Below are 17,039 nucleotides of genomic sequence, written 5' to 3'. Positions count from 1 at the left end.
AACTAGCTACAAACAAACCACCATGCACGCTGGCAAGGAAGTCCTCTTTTTCATCCTTAAGCATTTCTTTTCTATACCAGACAAAATGTTTTCTGAGATTAGTGCAATTTGACCTGAAAACTAAACATTTCAAATTCCATTTTGTTTTACTTTGCAGTCTTCTAGAAAAAGGTGCTGGCTACTGACATCTGCTAAATTACATCCCATGCAGCGTTCCTCCTCTTTCCCCACTCTACAAAACCAACCCAACCAATAATCTGTGCTGAGAATTATTGTTAACTTTTTTCCCCCAGTTGCTCCATTAGTTTTTCATAGATTAACAATAAACAAACAAACAAACAAGATCACACTGCTTCTCCCTAACAATGCATTATCTTCTCTACCATATAATATTTGCAACTCATTGGACTACTTAGCTAAAGGTTATTCCTTTATGGACAAAACTGCATAGAAGGATTAACTTTTTCCTGATGGGAGACTAATGGGCTCCAGTGCTATATGGACTTGCATTTGAACATGTGCTGCTTATGAGATGAGCCACTCACAATTTAAGGTAAACCATAATAACTACTGCCATAAAATATCGTTACGATCAAATGGATAGCAGAGCTATAAAAATCTGTGAAGCAGGCTTTTCAAAGACTTGACGTTCATCTTCAAGATCTAGCAAAATATGAGATAATTTTCAGGCATTCAAGCCAATAGTGGGTTTCTTAGATTTAAAGGCTCTTGCCATTTTATCCTAAACCCTGACTTAAACTAATTTACCACTTCTGAGGCTTTGACTAAAAGAAAAAGGGCTGACCACAGGTACAACAGCAAATTGATCAAGTATTGACATACTTTGTCGCAACAGGTTTAGGGCAATGGAAGAAACGGAGCAGCCTTTTCTTTCAAATTGAACCACCGGCTTCCCCCTCGCACAAACAATGGCAGAGCAATTGAGAAAAAAAAAATCAGTTTCTGGCCAACAGCGGTCACATCCACCAGGAACTTTGGAAGGAGAACAACCTGAGCAGCAGTTGCAATGGTTCAGAGCTGCAGCTCCTTGTAGAGGAGCTTAGGACAATGCACCAAAAGAAGCCCGTGTGTAGCCTGATGGCCAGGAACAAAATTAATTTTTTCTGAACTGCTCTTACCAAACTGATAATGGCCATGAAGCATAGCTTAAAATATGGTAGGGAAATAAAGTTTAGCTGGTGTTTATAGAATTTTTGAATAACATGAGTGGTGAGGAACATGTCGTGGGAAGCGACAGTGGCACCAGCCAGCAGGGCCTGGATCCAGCGACCTGTGCCTCCGGTGGCACCACCAACAGCCTGACTGGTATCCTGCTGTGATCTGCAGCGCCCTGGGCCAGCAGAGCTTAAACACAAACCTGAACGAGTAATTAAGTTTGGTTAGAGCTCAAAAAATTAAAAAAGCGAACTGACACGAACTGCTGACCCGGTTCAGTTGTTGTTTATTTTCCTGCAGGCGCACGAGGGGGAAACAGCAGCGATGCCCCCCAGGGGAGCAGGGGGTCCTTCAAGCACAGGGGGGACCCGCGACCCCCTCAGGCGTGCCCGGCCACCGGGGCCAGCACGTCCCGCGGGGACACCCCGGCCCCTCGCGGCTCCCCCCCCGGTGCTGCCGTGCTCCAAGCCGGCCCCCCGAGGGATGCCGAGATCCTCCTCCTCCGGCCACAACGCCCCCTGCCAGAGCTGCTCCGGTCTCCCGAGCCACCCGCCCCCGGCTCCCGGTTCGCGGCGGTACCTTCCCAGGTCACGTCGTACATCTCCGAGACCTTCGCCATCTTGGCGGCCGCCCCGTGACGCGGCGCCGTGACGGCCCCGGCCCTCATTGGCGGCGATGGCGGCGGCCGCCCGCGGTGGGGCGAGGCCGGGCGGGGCAAGGGGGCGGCCGCCGGCGGGACCCCGCCTGAGGGACGGCGCTGAGGGGTTCCTGCTCGCCCGAGCGTCCCACCAAGGGTCGCGAGGAGGCTGTACGGCGATCCGCCGAAGAGCCATTCTCGGCAGAGAATTAATAAAAAGAGGGCGCTTGGCCTCTCGTGGTTTTGGTGTTTGTCTTTTTTTTCTTCCCCTCCGCCATTTGGCCGTGTGTCCTCCCCCAGGGCCGTGTACTGAGGAGCTGCCAGATGCCACCAGAGCTACCGTGTCTCACAGAAACACGGCGAACAGCTCTGCTATCCCTGGCCACTGTTAACACGGCTTCCATGCAGGCCCGCCAGGCAAATGGAGTGACCAGCTCATCCAGGCTTCTTCATCAAGGCACCAAAATCCATGGGTCAGCCCCAGATGTCACCAATCCTACTGTCCCACAAGCTCAAACATAAAGCCATACTGAGCTAGATCAAAGGCCCACCCAGTCCAGTATCTTGTTTCCTGCAATGTCCAAAGCTGATGCTAAGGAAAATTACAGGACAGGGCAACTGTAAAGCAGTGCTCCCCTGGTCTCAGCAAATGTTAGCCTGGGACATCCTGAATCAGATGCCATTACTGTCTGTAAATAAATTTGTATCATTTTTTAATCTGTAGATGCTTTCAACATCCGGTTCAGGTGGCACAAAGCTTTACAATTTAAACACATGCTGCAGGAGGAGGCACCCGCTTTTGTTTGCTTTAAGCTTATTAACTACTAGTTCGTTTCATGCTCCCAGGGCTGGTTTTGGAGAAGACAATGAATGGCGGATTTCTGTTCATTCCTCAAACCACTTGCTGTTTTATAAACCACCAAGATGACAAATTTCAGGTGCTGAATCAGAGGAGTCCTGAGATGCCGGTGACCCACAGGCTATGATGTGCTGCATAAGGCCACCTCTGTCCCTCTCTATCCTTCAGTTCCATAACTTGTGCAGGCCACAGACTATGTGGATGGAGGTTTTTGCAGTAACGTAAGCTCTTGATTTCAGCACAGCATAAGAAATAATTGTAACTCCACTTCCAGAGCAATATAAACTAAAAGGACATTCAAAAATGTTTTAACCTCAGATATGTCAAATGATTTATTTATTTATTTATTTATTTCAGAAAGTATCACTAGAAACTTACTTGTTTCTCATTCACTTTCAGCTCTGACAAGAGCTCTTCTAGGAAAGGCATCAGACTCCATGATCAAATCCATCCCTAGCTCCATCAGTAAATGTGCCCTACTATCCGATAAAAAAAAAAAAAAAAAAAAAAAGTGTTTCTGTATTTATTATGTTGCTTACTTTGAACTACAATAAACTACTAATTCTTAATACCAGCTACAGTGTAATTATGTGTAATGTCTTTGACAGCTGAAAGATCTAAACTAGAAACTAGAATTCAAATGGTCGTCTAGAAAGACTGCATATACCTGATTTTTCTTCCATCAGAGGTGTTCTTTAATATTCTTCTAAATCACTGAATTGGAAGGACCACTGTTTAGACCTTGTACAACAGTGCAGTCTTTCCAACTAATTCTACAATGCCTGTGTCTGTGAACACTTCAGAAAACCTATATGTATTTATTCTCATAGTATTCCTGTAGGGTAGATAAATCTTGCTCCTGTCTTACAGATAGAGGAATTGAATACAGAAAGGTTTAGTGCCAGGTCCATAAAGGATTTAGTACACACCTGCTCTGCACATTACAGCGTAACACAGACATAACTGAGGTAAACTGAGAAATTAGCTTGCAGAGGGCAGTGCTTCAGGATTGCTGAGCTAGCTGTAATGCATAATGTGGGAGACAGACAAAACTTTTAAGCATACAAATCAAAATTTTTGATCCCTTTAAAAGCCTTGTCAGCTGCCACCTGATGATGAATGTACTGAAATTTGAGAAATGTGTGTTTGAAGTGTTTGCGAGGGTTCTGACTCACTTCCCTGGACATTGAGCTTTGTGCTTCTGCACCTGCCCAAAACTTTCTGTCTCAGCAGGACATAGGAAATTGTGCCTCACAAGCGCTTGGTCCAGTTACTGTTCTCAGAGATAATTCTGACCTCTCTGTTAGCTAGATTTAGACAGCTCTCCAGTTATTTTGGATTGCTTCCTAAGACATGCAGCCCTCCACCTGCATTGTGAGAGGAGCCTGGATCCTGTAGTTATGCACTGTAAGTGTTGCCTACTGCATTTTTTGGATGTAGTCTTGAGCAACTTGCCTAAAAACACACACGTTGTGTTCTGCTGAGTATAAAACTGACCCTTCCACTGCATTCCTCTGTTCTTACTGTGGAAGAGAGAACCTTTCATACTCACTAAGAGCAGGGAATTATGGTTATGATATCCATTTATGCCGGATAGTGTTGTAGTTGGAAACAGAAATGTTTTTCGTATTAAGATTTTTCTTCTTGGAAATGAGAACAGCGGTTTTGAAAACTGTTTTGTAATGCCAATGAGCTCCATCACTTAAGTCAAAGTTGAAAGCGTTTTGCTAATAAAGCTTAAAATGCTCTAAAAAGGCAATAGTCATGTGAAATCTGTTTTCTGGATCTGACATGTTCTGCTCTTGTGCCACTTCTGCATGAAACAACAGGAAAAGTAGTGATCCAAATTTCACATAATAATGTTAAAGGTGTTTTGAGGTGACCGATTAAAAAATGCACAAAGCTCACAATAAGCTTGTTGTATGTATCACAGCTAATATTACATATTACCAATTTAAAAATTAAAAATGCATCATTTTTTTCTCAACTTCTTATTAAAAAAAAAAAAAAAAAAAAAAAAAAAAACACAAACCTGTCTCTTTTATTTTGAAATCCATCAGTCAGATCAATCATAATTCAGTCAGAGTGTCAGAGTTACAGTTCAGAGAGGTGACACATACCAAGGAAGAAGAACATAGTAATTGAATTTACAGTGTACCAATGTAGAAAAGCATGGATGTCTCCATCCTGTGTATGAGATACAAGGCATATAGAGATATTTGGGCTCAGTACCTAAAGGATCTAGAACCTATTTTAGTTAGTAATATCAAGGTTAATTCTGTATTGTAACAATGGTGGCATCCTTCAAGTAAACGACAGGTAAGAGAAGACAACTCTGGGACATCTGTGCCACAAGAAAAAATGTACGTGTATAGGATCCATGGAAGCTGGGAATTGATAAGGTACATATTTTACTTTGTCTTTGATGCCAGCCAAATGATTCCTGTGTTTGAACAGTAGTTCAAGAGTGTGGACAGGCTTCTCAAAGAGAGAACTTACTTACAGATATTATTAACTTGTGTAGTGATGGTAAAGATGAGTCCCAGAAAATAAACTAGTGGATGAATATAGGAAATTCAAGCCATTTGAATCATATGAATTAAGGACTCTGTATTTAACGCAGCTGCCTTTGAACCTGATCCTACCTGACACTTATTTATTAAATTTGGAACTTTAGATGGTACCATACATCTAGTTTAAAATTTCCCAACATGAAAGAAAAATAGGTAAGAAAATAAATTAACAAACTTCCTGAAAGTGGATTACTCTACAAGGCAATATAGAGAAAAGGACATTTTAGCGTGCTTTTTAGTTTTATCACACCATCACCATGAGTGAGAAATTCAAATAAAAATTTTGTATGTCATCTTGATTTTTTTTCCTTATTTTGACTAGAATGAAGTATTATTATATATTTGGAATATATATATCAGAACTGTAACATTGTGAATTTCTAGTTCAGCCTTAGTATTTGTGGTCAATTTAAAATGAATTCTTTCTGACTACCAAAGTAAAGTACAAGAAAAGACCATAACCACAGGAGGTTTTTATGCTTAAGAGATCAATCTTCCTAGCTATTGACACTCACAAATAGAGAACACTCCCAGAATTACATCATTCAGCACGCCATGAAAAAAGACAAAGAGGAGACAGTTTGGGAAAGCTGGGGAAAACGAGAAATATAAATCAACTTGATGAATCGACAACACTAGCAATCCTTAAGCAAGTCAAACAGTATTTCCTCCAAAACATGGTTCTCTAAGCCATATCCTGAGAGCCTCCTGAGACTGGTTTTAACATTGGCAGTGAACACTGCAGATCCAAGTTTCTGAGTTCATATGATAAGGTAACATGAGCTTAATTTTTAGAATTTACTAGCCCACTATACTTAAGCTTGAAATCGCTGTCCCAAAGACAACTCTCTGCATGCTTAATTAAGAATTTTTGTATAGTCTTAACTAGATCCTGTGGGCATTAATTAAGTATAAGAATCCATTAATAGTAATAAGTTGCGGAAGCTTAGATTGGGTGGGAAGTGTTGGGAGCTGTTAACTCCTATGGCTAGAATTAAAAAATCGGCAGTAACGAGTGGCCGCTGGCGGGAGCTCTCGGGAGGGCAGGGCTGGTGCCTGGGCCCCACGAGGCTGCTGCCCTAGTTTTGGTCCTAACGAACAGGAAGAATGGGGCCAGCCCAATGGGGAGAGCTGTCCCAGTTCTCCCCACCAAAGGTGCTGGGCGCAGGAGGGAGGGATGTGCTGCGGTGACTGGAGAACCTAATGCCATCGGGGAGGTGGGGGACGTGGGATGCAGGCTGGCTCTCCTGTATAACCTGATGCCTTGTCTGCTTTGTGAGAGTGCCTCTCCCAGGGCAGGGAACACTGCAGTGCTCCAGAGCTGCTGGCTGTGGTGGGAGCAGGTGGGGAAGAGCCAAGGGGGGGCTTAGGGTCGGGGTCTGCAGCTGAGCGGGGCCCAGGGACCTCCATCCACGGTGGTGGGGCCTGCAGGCAGCTGTATGCCTGTAGGCCTGCGGCTGAGGAGGGTCGGATGTTCCCTCCTGCCTTCATCTCTCCAGCTCCCAGCCCAGTTACTCATCTCCTCATAGCTGCAACAGTGTGTCACGGACATTTGGGGTCTTTCTTGTCTGACTTGAAATAAATTGTACTGAAGTTAAGGGAATTGCAGCGCTCTCCCCGGGCTCTCAGAATGAGTCTGCTCTCTGAATGTTTTTTTAACACCCTCCTGACATCCTGACCATTTAAAACATCTTCTCATTTCTGAACCTCTTGTCTGTCTCACAAGGAATTCTCCTGTGGTTTCCCCCGATCCTTATTTATTAATTTTATTCAGTTTTTCAGTTTTTTCTTGTATCCAGCTATGTCTCATTATTTCCGCTATGTTCCTAAGATACTTTTGTAAGGACAATCTTTAGCCTTGGAGGGGAAATAATCTGTCTGTAGGGCAGCATGTTTTATTCATGGATACAATGGTTTCTGTTTCTACACTTAAAAAAAAAAAAAAAAAAAAAAAAAAAAAGGTAAGCCAGAGTGGAAACAAGGGCTGATTATCATATCTGCCATGACAAAATGATGGTGAGAGCCTGTCAGCAATAGCTAATCCATTCTCACTTCAGCAGAATCAGAAGTAAAATCCATGCCATGCCATGAGATAGGCATGTTCTCACTCTGAGAGAAATTATAGTTTTCTGTCTGTTTCAGAACACATTGGAAAGGTGTCCTATGCTCAGATGAGAAAATCAAAATAGAGAAAGCTGATGTAACTTACTTAAACTCAAAAGTGGAATGAAGGACACATCTCATATTCATGCACAAACTACCTAATTGTCCAATTTGAAAGTCCTTTTCCCTGTTTCTAACCGTATCACTGTAAAGGCTGTTCAGTATTGAGCCATGTTTGTCTTACGTGCTGCTCAATGCCAGGTCCTGCTGTGATTAGGGAAGGTTTGTGGGGTGTAAAATGTCAGTGTTAATTTTTCTAGGTGTTTCAGCTCTTATCCTCCCTTGACTTCTTAGAAGCTTAGTGGCAACATACATCTTGTTATTCATCATTCAACGCCTTATTTTCCTAACAATGTGTACCAGGCTGTTTGGGCAACCTTTATGAGTTTCCATGCCACCAGTTAGCTGCTGCTTTACCAGTCCAACCAATTGCTGTCACACTTGAAGCTGGTGTTTAGAAAAGTACTGTCCGTACCTGAAGGATGGGGAGTGCTGGAAGAGGTACAGTGACCACCACCATTGCAGTCAAAGCAGCTGTAACACACAACAGTATTTGCAGCAGCCTCCTCAGCTGCGTGTTTATCCTACCAGGCTGCAGAGCCATGAACACACCAGCCATATGAAACAGCTCAATGGGAAATCATAGGAAATTCATTAGAGGGCCAGGAATGCCTTGACTACATACTTCACTACAAAGAGCTGAGTTAGATACTTGCCAGTCCTCTGAGTGCTAATCTTCTGATTGCTTCATCCAGTTCTTCTTCAGCATGGAGCTTCTTTTGGGGGACAGAAGCAAAGCGCTGAAGATCAATACTAGAACATGGGTACTGCAATGGCAGAGCTTTGGCACTTACACATGTGGATCTCTGAACCTGCCCAGTTAGGTGGCCTGGGCGGTTTTGTGCAAATCCTTTCAGCAGTGCAACTTCAGCTGCATCCCTAGCAGCCCTGCAGTCTCAGTTTCTGCCTTCTTTGATTTTGGTGAAAAAATGTTGGGAAATTTTCTCATGGACTGATAATGAAAACAAAGCTAAGGAGGATTCTGTCTTTCCTGGGGTGTCGCTAGCTTTGATTTGGGTTAGAAACGTTCATGGATGATTTGCACAACATTTTTCCCACTACCCTAACATCTCCCCTGCCTTGCCACATCCCTGGCAGTATGGCTGCCAAATGAGAGAAATAACAGTTTAAAAGCACAAGCCAGGCAGAAAATGCCTCATAATAATCTAAACTGTGATTCTAATTACCATGACATTGTTACACACTGGAGCTGTTACATAAGATTTAAAAAAGAATATACAATACATCATTACAATCTGCATGAGTGAGTGTTAATGGACTGCAGCTTCAGAAAAAAATATAATCAAAACAGGCTGTGATTTTGCCTGCAAGTCATATGAGTCGTTTTATGGAAACTGTTCACATTAAAAGTCAGCAGTAGTAGTATTCATTTCACTTGACTTTATATACATACAGATGTCTATATACAAGCTATTTATCTCAGGGTTCATTTGTAGGTAGTAGAGCCAATTTTCGGGGTGCCTCTCAACCTAAAGTAGGTGTCCAAGGCCTAATCTAAATCACAGCCTAAAAGCAACCCTTTCTTTCCATTAAGTATAAGGGGAATCAAGAGGATTGGCTCAGATGCAAATGTCTTCACTCTAAATGCTTATGTTTAGTTACATGGATTCTCCCTAAGTAATATTGAGATTCTTGGAATATTGGATCTGAGGAATATTGGATTCTCCCTAGAGGAATAACTGAGCCTTGCTACAGCCACTGAAAATGAGAAAGAGAAAACAATGCTTTTAGCATCTCTCTCACACAGGAGTGAGTCATTAAAGTTCCCAAAGTTCCTGCGAGTTATCTCACTTCTCCCTCTCCCTTCCCCTTGGTGATGTTCAGGAAGTGCCAATGTTCTTTCACTGTGGTTAAGCAGTGACATTTGCAAGTTTTTGTACATCTACTAATTGGTTGGTGAAGGCAATAATCATAGAATCAGAGAATGGTTTGGGTTGGAAGGGACCTTAAAGACCACCCAATTCCAACCCCCCTGCCATAGGCAGGGACACGTCCCACCAGACCAGGTTGCCCAAAGCCCCATCCAGCCTGGCCTTGAACGCTTCCAGGGATGGAGCATCCACAGCTTCTCTGGGCAAAATAATATAATAAATTCCCCTTTTTCAAGTAGATATATTGCAGTCACCAGACTTGCAAAAGAGTTTTTGAAGGAAGTTCTTCACCGGTGTAAAGTGCCACCATGCTTTGCCAGCCAGTAACCTGTGAAACGTGTATGTTCCTAACTAGATGATCAGCTTGAAAGAGAGCAATGGAGCCCTGGCTAGATATAACAGATATAAAACACAACCATGTTCCACATACAGGAAAATTGCTACCACTAAGACATATCACCAAGTTAAAATTGGTAAAGATAATTAAGTGTGGTAAAAGACTGCCTGGGCAGATTGTGGAGTCTGTCACTGAAGGGCATTAAGAACAGACCATTAGGGGATGGATTTCATGTTTGTATGATTTCCTATATTTTTGGTATGGAAAGGAAAAAAACTTACCATCTGATATGACTACAGTTGCTTTGCCTTCCAACGTTCACCTCTTAATCACCTTTCATGGATATCTGTGAGCATGATAAAACCACAAAATGCAAACTGTAGCTTTGTAATGTTGAAGATATGATATAAGAGGGAAGAAAGAGAAATATATGCACTTAACTAAAAGAAAAACAAAAAGCAAACACAGCTAATGGACTATTTTTAATTTGCATTGAAAGCACCTGGGGTTTTACGGGGTTAAGTTGCCTGCTGATCAGCATGAATATGCCACTGCTGCTGCAGATGGACAGAGGGTGAGCACTGGTGGTCATTCCATGGGAGCTGAACAATCTCAGCAACTGTGAGGCCAAGGCCGTCCTCTCTTCTTTCACTCTAGTGCACTGGACAAAGGATGGGAAGGAAAAGTAGAAAGCAAAGGGGAAAGACAGTACTTCCAGGGGGGACAAACTCATGCTATACTTAAGATTAGGCTACAAGGCTTACGGGAGATCACAGAATCACAGAATCACAGAATCGTCTAGGTTGGAAGAGACCTCCAAGATCACCTTGTCCAACCTCTGACCTAACACTAACAAGTCCTCCACTAAACCATATCACTAAGCTCAACATCTAAACATCTTTTAAAGACCTCCAGGGATGGTGGCTCAACCACTTCCCTGGGCAGCCCATTCCAATGCCTAACAACCCTTTCAGTAAAGAAGTTCTTCCTAATATCCAACCTAAACCTCTCCTGGTGCAACTTTAGCCCATTCCCCCTCGTCCTGTCACCAGGCGCATGGGAGAATAGACCAACCCCCACCTCGCTACAGGCTCCTTTAAGGTACCTATAGAGAGCGATAAGGTCGCCCCTGAGCCTCCTCTTCTCCAGGCTGAACAATCCCAGCTCCCTCAGCCGCTCCTCGTAAGACTTGTTCTCCAGACCAGCTTCATTGCCCTCCTCTGGACTCTCTCGAGCACCTCGATGTCCTTCTTGTAGCGAGGGGCCCAAAACTGAACACAGTACTTGAGGTGCGGCCTCACCAGAGCTGAGTACAGGGGGACAATCACTTCCCTAGACCTGCTGGCCACACTGCTTCTTATACAAGCCAGGATGCTGTTGGCCTTCTTGGCCACCTGAGCACACTGCTGGCTCATATTCAGCCGGCTATCAACCAGTATTCCCAGGTCCTTCTCGGCCAGGCAGCTTTCCAACCACTCATCTCCCAGCCTGTAGCTCTGCTTGGGGTTATTGCGCCCCAGGTGCAGGACCCGGCACTTGGCCTCGTTGAACTTCATACAGTTGACCTCAGCCCATCGGTCCAGCCTATCCAGATCCTCCTGCAGAGCCTTCCTACCCTCGAGCAGATTGACACACGCACCTAACTTGGTGTCATCTGCAAACTTACTGAGGGTGCACTCGATCCCCTCATCCAGATCATTGATAAAGATATTAAAGAGGACTGGCTCCAGTACTGAGCCCTGGGGGACTCCACTAGTAACCGGCCTCCAACTGGATTTGGCTCCATTCACCACAACTCTTTGGGCCCGGCTATCCAGCCAGTTTTTAACCCAACGAAGCGTACGCCAGTCCAAGCCACAAGCAGCCAGTTTCTTGAGGAGAATGTTCTGGGAAACGGTGTCAAAAGCCTTACTGAAGTCAAGGTAGACCACATCCACAGCCTTTCCCTCATCCACTAAGCGTGTCACTTTGTCGTAGAAGGAGATCAGGTTCGTCAAGCAGGACCTGCTTTTCATAAACCCATGCTGACTGGGCCTGATCGCCTGGTTGCCCTTCAAGTGCCGCGTGATGACACTCAAGATAATCTGCTCCATGAGCTTCCCTGGCACTGATGTCAAACTAACAGGCCTATAGTTCCCCGGGTCTGCCCTCCGGCCCTTCTTGTAGATGGGCGTCACATTTGCTAGCCGCCAGTTGACTGGGACCTCCCCTGATAGCCAGGACTGCCCATAAATGATGGAAAGCGGCTTGGCCAGCTCTTCCACCAGTTCTCTCAGTACCCTCGGGTGGATCCCATCCGGCCCCATCGACTTGCGTACATCCAAGTGCTGTAGCAGGTCGCCAACCATTTCCTCGTGGATAGTGAGGGCCACATCCTGCTCCCCATCCCCTTCCACCAGCTCAGGGTACTGGGTATCCAGAGAACAACTGGTCTTGCCGCTAAAGACTGAGGCAAAGAAGGCATTAAGCACCTCAGCCTTTTCCTCATCTTTTGTAACTAAGTTTCCCCCCGCATCCAGTAAAGGATGGAGATTCTCCTTAGTCCTCCTTTTTGTGTTGATGTATTTGTAAAAACGTTTTTTGTTATCTTTAACGGCAGTAGCCAGATTGAGCTCCAGATGAGCTTTGGCCTTTCTAATTTTGTCCCTGCACAGCCTCGCAACATCCTTATAGTCCTCCTGAGTGGCCCGCCCTCTTTTCCAAAGATTATAAACCCTCTTTTTTCTCCTAAGCTCGAGCCACAACTCTCTGTTGAGCCAGGCCGGTCTTCTTCTGCGCCGGCTCGTCTTTGGGCACGTGGAGACAGACCGCTCCTGAGCCATTAAGATTTCCTTCTTGAAGAGTGCCCAGCCTTCCTGGACTCCTCTGCCCTTCAGAACCACCTCCCAAGGGACTCTGCCAACCAGTGTCCTGTACAGCTCAAAGTCAGCCCTCCGGAAGTCCAAGACAGCGGTTTTACTGGTCCCCTTCCTGACTTCACCAAGAATAGAGAACTCTACCACTTCATGGTCACTCTGCCCAAGACAGCTCCTGACCACCACATCTCCCACCAGTCCGTCACTGTTTGTGAACAGAAGGTCTAGCAGGACACCTACCCTGGTAGGCTCACTAACCAGCTGCATCAGGAAGCTATCTTCCACGCACTCCAGAAACCTCCTAGACTGCTTTTCTCTGGGTTGTGTTGTGCTTCCAGGATATGTCTGGGAAGTTGAAGTCCCCCACGAGAACGAGCGCTGATGATTTTGCAACTTCTGCCAGCTGCCTGTAGAACTCCTCATCCGTCTCCTCATCCTGGTTCGGTGGTCTATAACAGACCCCCACCAGGATGCTTGCCTTGTTGGCCTTCCCGCTGATCCTAATCCATAGGGACTCAACCTTATCATTCCCAGCCTCAAATTCCACAACATCAAAACACTCTCTAATATGGAGAGCCACACCACCACCCCTTCTGTGCTGCCTGTCTCTTCTGAAGAGCCTATAGCCAGACATTGGAGCACTCCAGTCATGAGAGTTGTCCCACCACGTTTCCATGATGGCAATCAAGTCATAGCCTTCCTGCTGCACGATGGCTTCCAGCTCCTCTTGTTTGTTACCCATGCTCCATGCATTAGTGTAGATGCACTTCAGTTTGGCCATTGCCTTCTCCCCTGGCCTTGCCATTGTTGCCCCTGGCACAGCTCCAACAAGCCTTATTTCAGCCCCGTCCCCCTTCTTACCTAGTTTAAAGCCCTCTCAACGAGCCCTGCCAGCTCCTGGGCTAGGATCCGTTTTCCCCTTAGAGATAGGGACCCGTCTGCGGTCACCAGGCCGGGTGCCGATTAAAGCGCCCCATGGTCAAAAAAAACAAAATTTCTGTGTTGGCACCAGCCTCTGAGCCACGTGTTAATCAGGTGGGCTTTCCGTGTCCTCTCTGTACCCCTCCCTGCCACTGCAGGGATAGATGAAAACACCACCTGTACTCCCGCTCCATCCACTAACCGTCCCAGTCCCCTAAAGTCCCGTTTAGCCTTCAGGCTTCTCTCTTCAATATTATCACTGCCAGCCTGGACTATCAAAAGAGGGTAGTAGTCAGAGGGGCGAACCAGGTTGGGAAGCTTTCTAGCAACCTGGTTCACCTGTCTGACTACTATTCTCTTTTGATAGTCCAGGCTGGCAGATGTTGCCTGCCTACATCCGGTCCTGTCGTCTCATCTCTGAGAATGCAGCAGGTCTGCAGCTGTGCTGGGGCAACTGTTTGCTGGTTCTCATCCAGTTACTATAATCAGGTGAAAACTAACCTAACAAGAGCTTTAAAAAAGGAGTATCATTTGGTCCGGCTTGGGACCAGGGATCTGGTCTCTCTGTTATGTCAAACATATTGAAAAAGCAATGCACTGTGGACAAGGATAGGAAAAAATGGCTAAGGATTTCCTTAACTGTGGAATGATGAATCCCTTCTGTTGTGGAACTGCAGCCTGATGGTGTGACCATTCTTCTCTTGAACTTTAATTTTATACACACTTCAGTTTTGGAATTATTTTGTGTTTCAGTTGTGCTGAGTCTCATTTGCACATTATTTTAACATTTAAAAGAAAACACTTGTTTGCTTTTGGCACAGCTGACTGTGGGCTTGTTTAACTTTCTTTATCACATGTATTTGCCAGTTTAATAAAATTCTGTGTTTGTTGAACTATTTATTGCTATAAATGCAATTGCAATGAAACAGAAAGCCTCAAGACATTACTGAAATGTTACAAACCACCAAGCAATATGTAGGAGCCTCAGAAATCATTTTTTGTGATCTCAAAATTGCAGGCAGAAAACTCCAATTAAGTCAATACTTAATTCAGCAGCAAAATCAGTGTTTTATATACTTTGAGACTTAGAACTTATCAGGGATAACATCTGCCCTGTGGATCAGCATCTTCTTCAGTGCAGTATTGCAATGGTAGGAGCACTTTCAGTCTGCAGAATAGCACTGAAGTTAGCAGGTGAGTTCTTGAAAGGGTAACTATGTGTGGCATGAACGTGAACACATACATTGAATGCCATATGGGCTAGATTTATTTGGCATATAGACGCAGAGGAGAAAAAAATGTTTGTGTTACATTTCACATAATAAAACAGGTGTTGTTGCTTTTTGTAAAACACTTTTTGCCCTTCGCATGCATTTCTGTGAAGGCAGAAAAAGTAAGCAGAAAAAAGAAAAAAAGTAAAGAATTTCAATAACAAAGGTGCTATAAAAATGCTATTGACCATAAAGTGATCCTGAAAAATTTGTAATCATTATACGCTAAAGTTCCAGTGTGGCTTTCCTAGTTTCCCTAGTCTATTGAAATAGGACCTGCATTGCTCTGGGGAGTCCTTACCAGATTTTCAGATCAGCTAATGAGCTCATCAGTATCCAGGTACTATTCAAAAAAGGAAAAAAAAAAAGCCTCCAGTTTCCCATATATTGCCAAAGGTAACGCAGGTCATCATCATATGTATAGTGTTTGTAATATTGGCATCCAAATGACTCTGGAGACCATGCCTTCTTGCCTCCAGCCTTCTCAGTAAATAATCCACCACCATTCTGCAACCATTACTGGCTGTAATGCTGTGCAGTGGGTGGATGCACTTTGTGTGTATTTGGCTTCTTAAGTCCTGGCAGGAAAAAAAACAGATGGAATGCCTCAAAATAACAGGAGGCACCTGCACCCTGATGCAAATGTTGTTAGTGGGAGAGAATAAAGATCTCAGCTTGTCCAAGGCTCTGTGTGTCTTATCTCCTCTAAATACACATGTTGTGTATCTTGCCAATGCCTCCCAGGCTGGTGCTCATAAGCTTGCTCTGTGGTCCTCAGGGCTCTTAAAGAAACTGCTATGTTCACTTGTTCACTGGTTGCTTCAATGAAAGGTCAAACATCAAGTATTGTGAAGACTGAGGGGAAATCTCATCAATGCATATAAATGTCTGCGGGGAGGGTGTCAAAAGAATGGAACCAAACTATTTTCATTTGTGCCCAGTGACAGGATGAGAGGCAACGGGCACAAACTGAAGCACAGGAGGTTCCGGCTGAATATGAGGGGACACTTCTTTACTGTGAGGGTGACAGAGCACTGGAACAGGTTTTCCAGAGAGGTTGTGGAGTCTCCTTCTCTGGAGATATTCAAACCCACCTGGATGCCATCCTGCACAATGTGCTCTAGGTGATCCTGCTTGGCAGGGCGTTTGGACCAGATGATCTTCAGAGGTCCCTTCCAACCTCAACCATTCTGTGATTCTGTGATTCTGTGATATATGACCATAGTGCAGACTCTAAGCCCCCTTCTCTGCAAGCCAGATCTCAGGATTTATTTCTCAAAGCTTAGCAACTTCTAAAACAGCATCACAAACTCGTACTACTACAAACATTGTGAAAATGTTTCTTCCAAGAAGAGACACTAGTCCTGAGTGCCTTCAGGTCATTATCTTGCGCTGTCACAGGCCATGAGGTTCATGTGGTTTGATACTAGAGTAGTGGGTAGACTTTGTAGGTTGACTGTGGAATAGGAGATTGCCTGGGGCAACATATTTCCCAAATCTCTCACTTTTTCTCACTGTGCTCTAGATCTTTGGCCTTGAACATCTTAGAAAATTCCCCAGAGTTGTTCAGCTTCTCTCTGACCATCTGCCTGCATCACAAACATTTGGTCCACATTCTGAGATTTTCTTCTGATGGATCTGTGGTTGTTTGCTTCATACCACATGACTAGTTTGTTTTTTTTTCTTTGATTTACAGCACTTCTGTGAATATTTTCTTTAAGATGATACAGTCATTTTACATATATTTTAGCAGGAAATTCACTATGACATTTAACCCAAAGTGAAGAATGAATTGTAGACTTTTTCTGGTCCCATGAGGATCCTTTTGCCTGCTGGCCTACTCTTCCCAGGCTTGAAACTGACACCATATTTACCTTTCTGGTCTACCCTTCTGTTCTCTACCATTGCACATCTATTACTTTTTAACAAGGGCTCCCCTGTGAGGCAGACCTGCCTTTTCTTAGTATGGGTCTTAAGTCCTGTTTTTTTTTTTTTTTTTTTTTTTTTTTAAATATTCTCCCAGCTTTCTGATTATCATCCTGCCTTTTGTTCTTTCTGATGTTCTCCTAAATATTGTCACCATTTCCTATCTCCACTGTATTTATTCTCTTTTTGTTGAGCCAGGATCTCCAGATCTCCTTTCTGTTCTTTATTATTATTATTATTATTATTATTATTATTATTATTAATTATTATTATTATTATTATTTTCCTCCCTTCCATTCTCCCATGAGGCAAATATATTAATAATTCTCTTTTTCTTCTGTGTTGTCCCTCTGGCTATACTGTTTTACT

At 44.2% G+C, this 17,039-nt stretch overlaps 1 protein-coding gene across 1 annotated transcript in view; it reads right to left on the bottom strand.

Annotated features, from left to right (window-relative positions):
• The window catches only part of EMC2 (ER membrane protein complex subunit 2), a 41,962-nt gene extending 40,069 nt beyond the window's left edge, over positions 1 to 1,893 (bottom strand). The window contains exon 1 of the mRNA XM_040546748.1: positions 1,756 to 1,893. Within this exon, the coding sequence (XP_040402682.1) occupies positions 1,756 to 1,843 (88 nt within the window). The 5' untranslated portion in view covers positions 1,844 to 1,893. The remainder of the gene's footprint in view (positions 1 to 1,755) is intronic.
• Positions 1,894 to 17,039: the final 15,146 nt, after the last annotated feature.

The sequence above is a fragment of the Cygnus olor genome, chromosome 2 (genome assembly GCF_009769625.2).
Source record: "Cygnus olor isolate bCygOlo1 chromosome 2, bCygOlo1.pri.v2, whole genome shotgun sequence".
Lineage (NCBI taxonomy): Eukaryota > Metazoa > Chordata > Aves > Anseriformes > Anatidae > Cygnus > Cygnus olor.
Note: the sequence above shows the minus strand (reverse complement) of the source record. Positions and strands in the feature narration are given on the sequence as shown.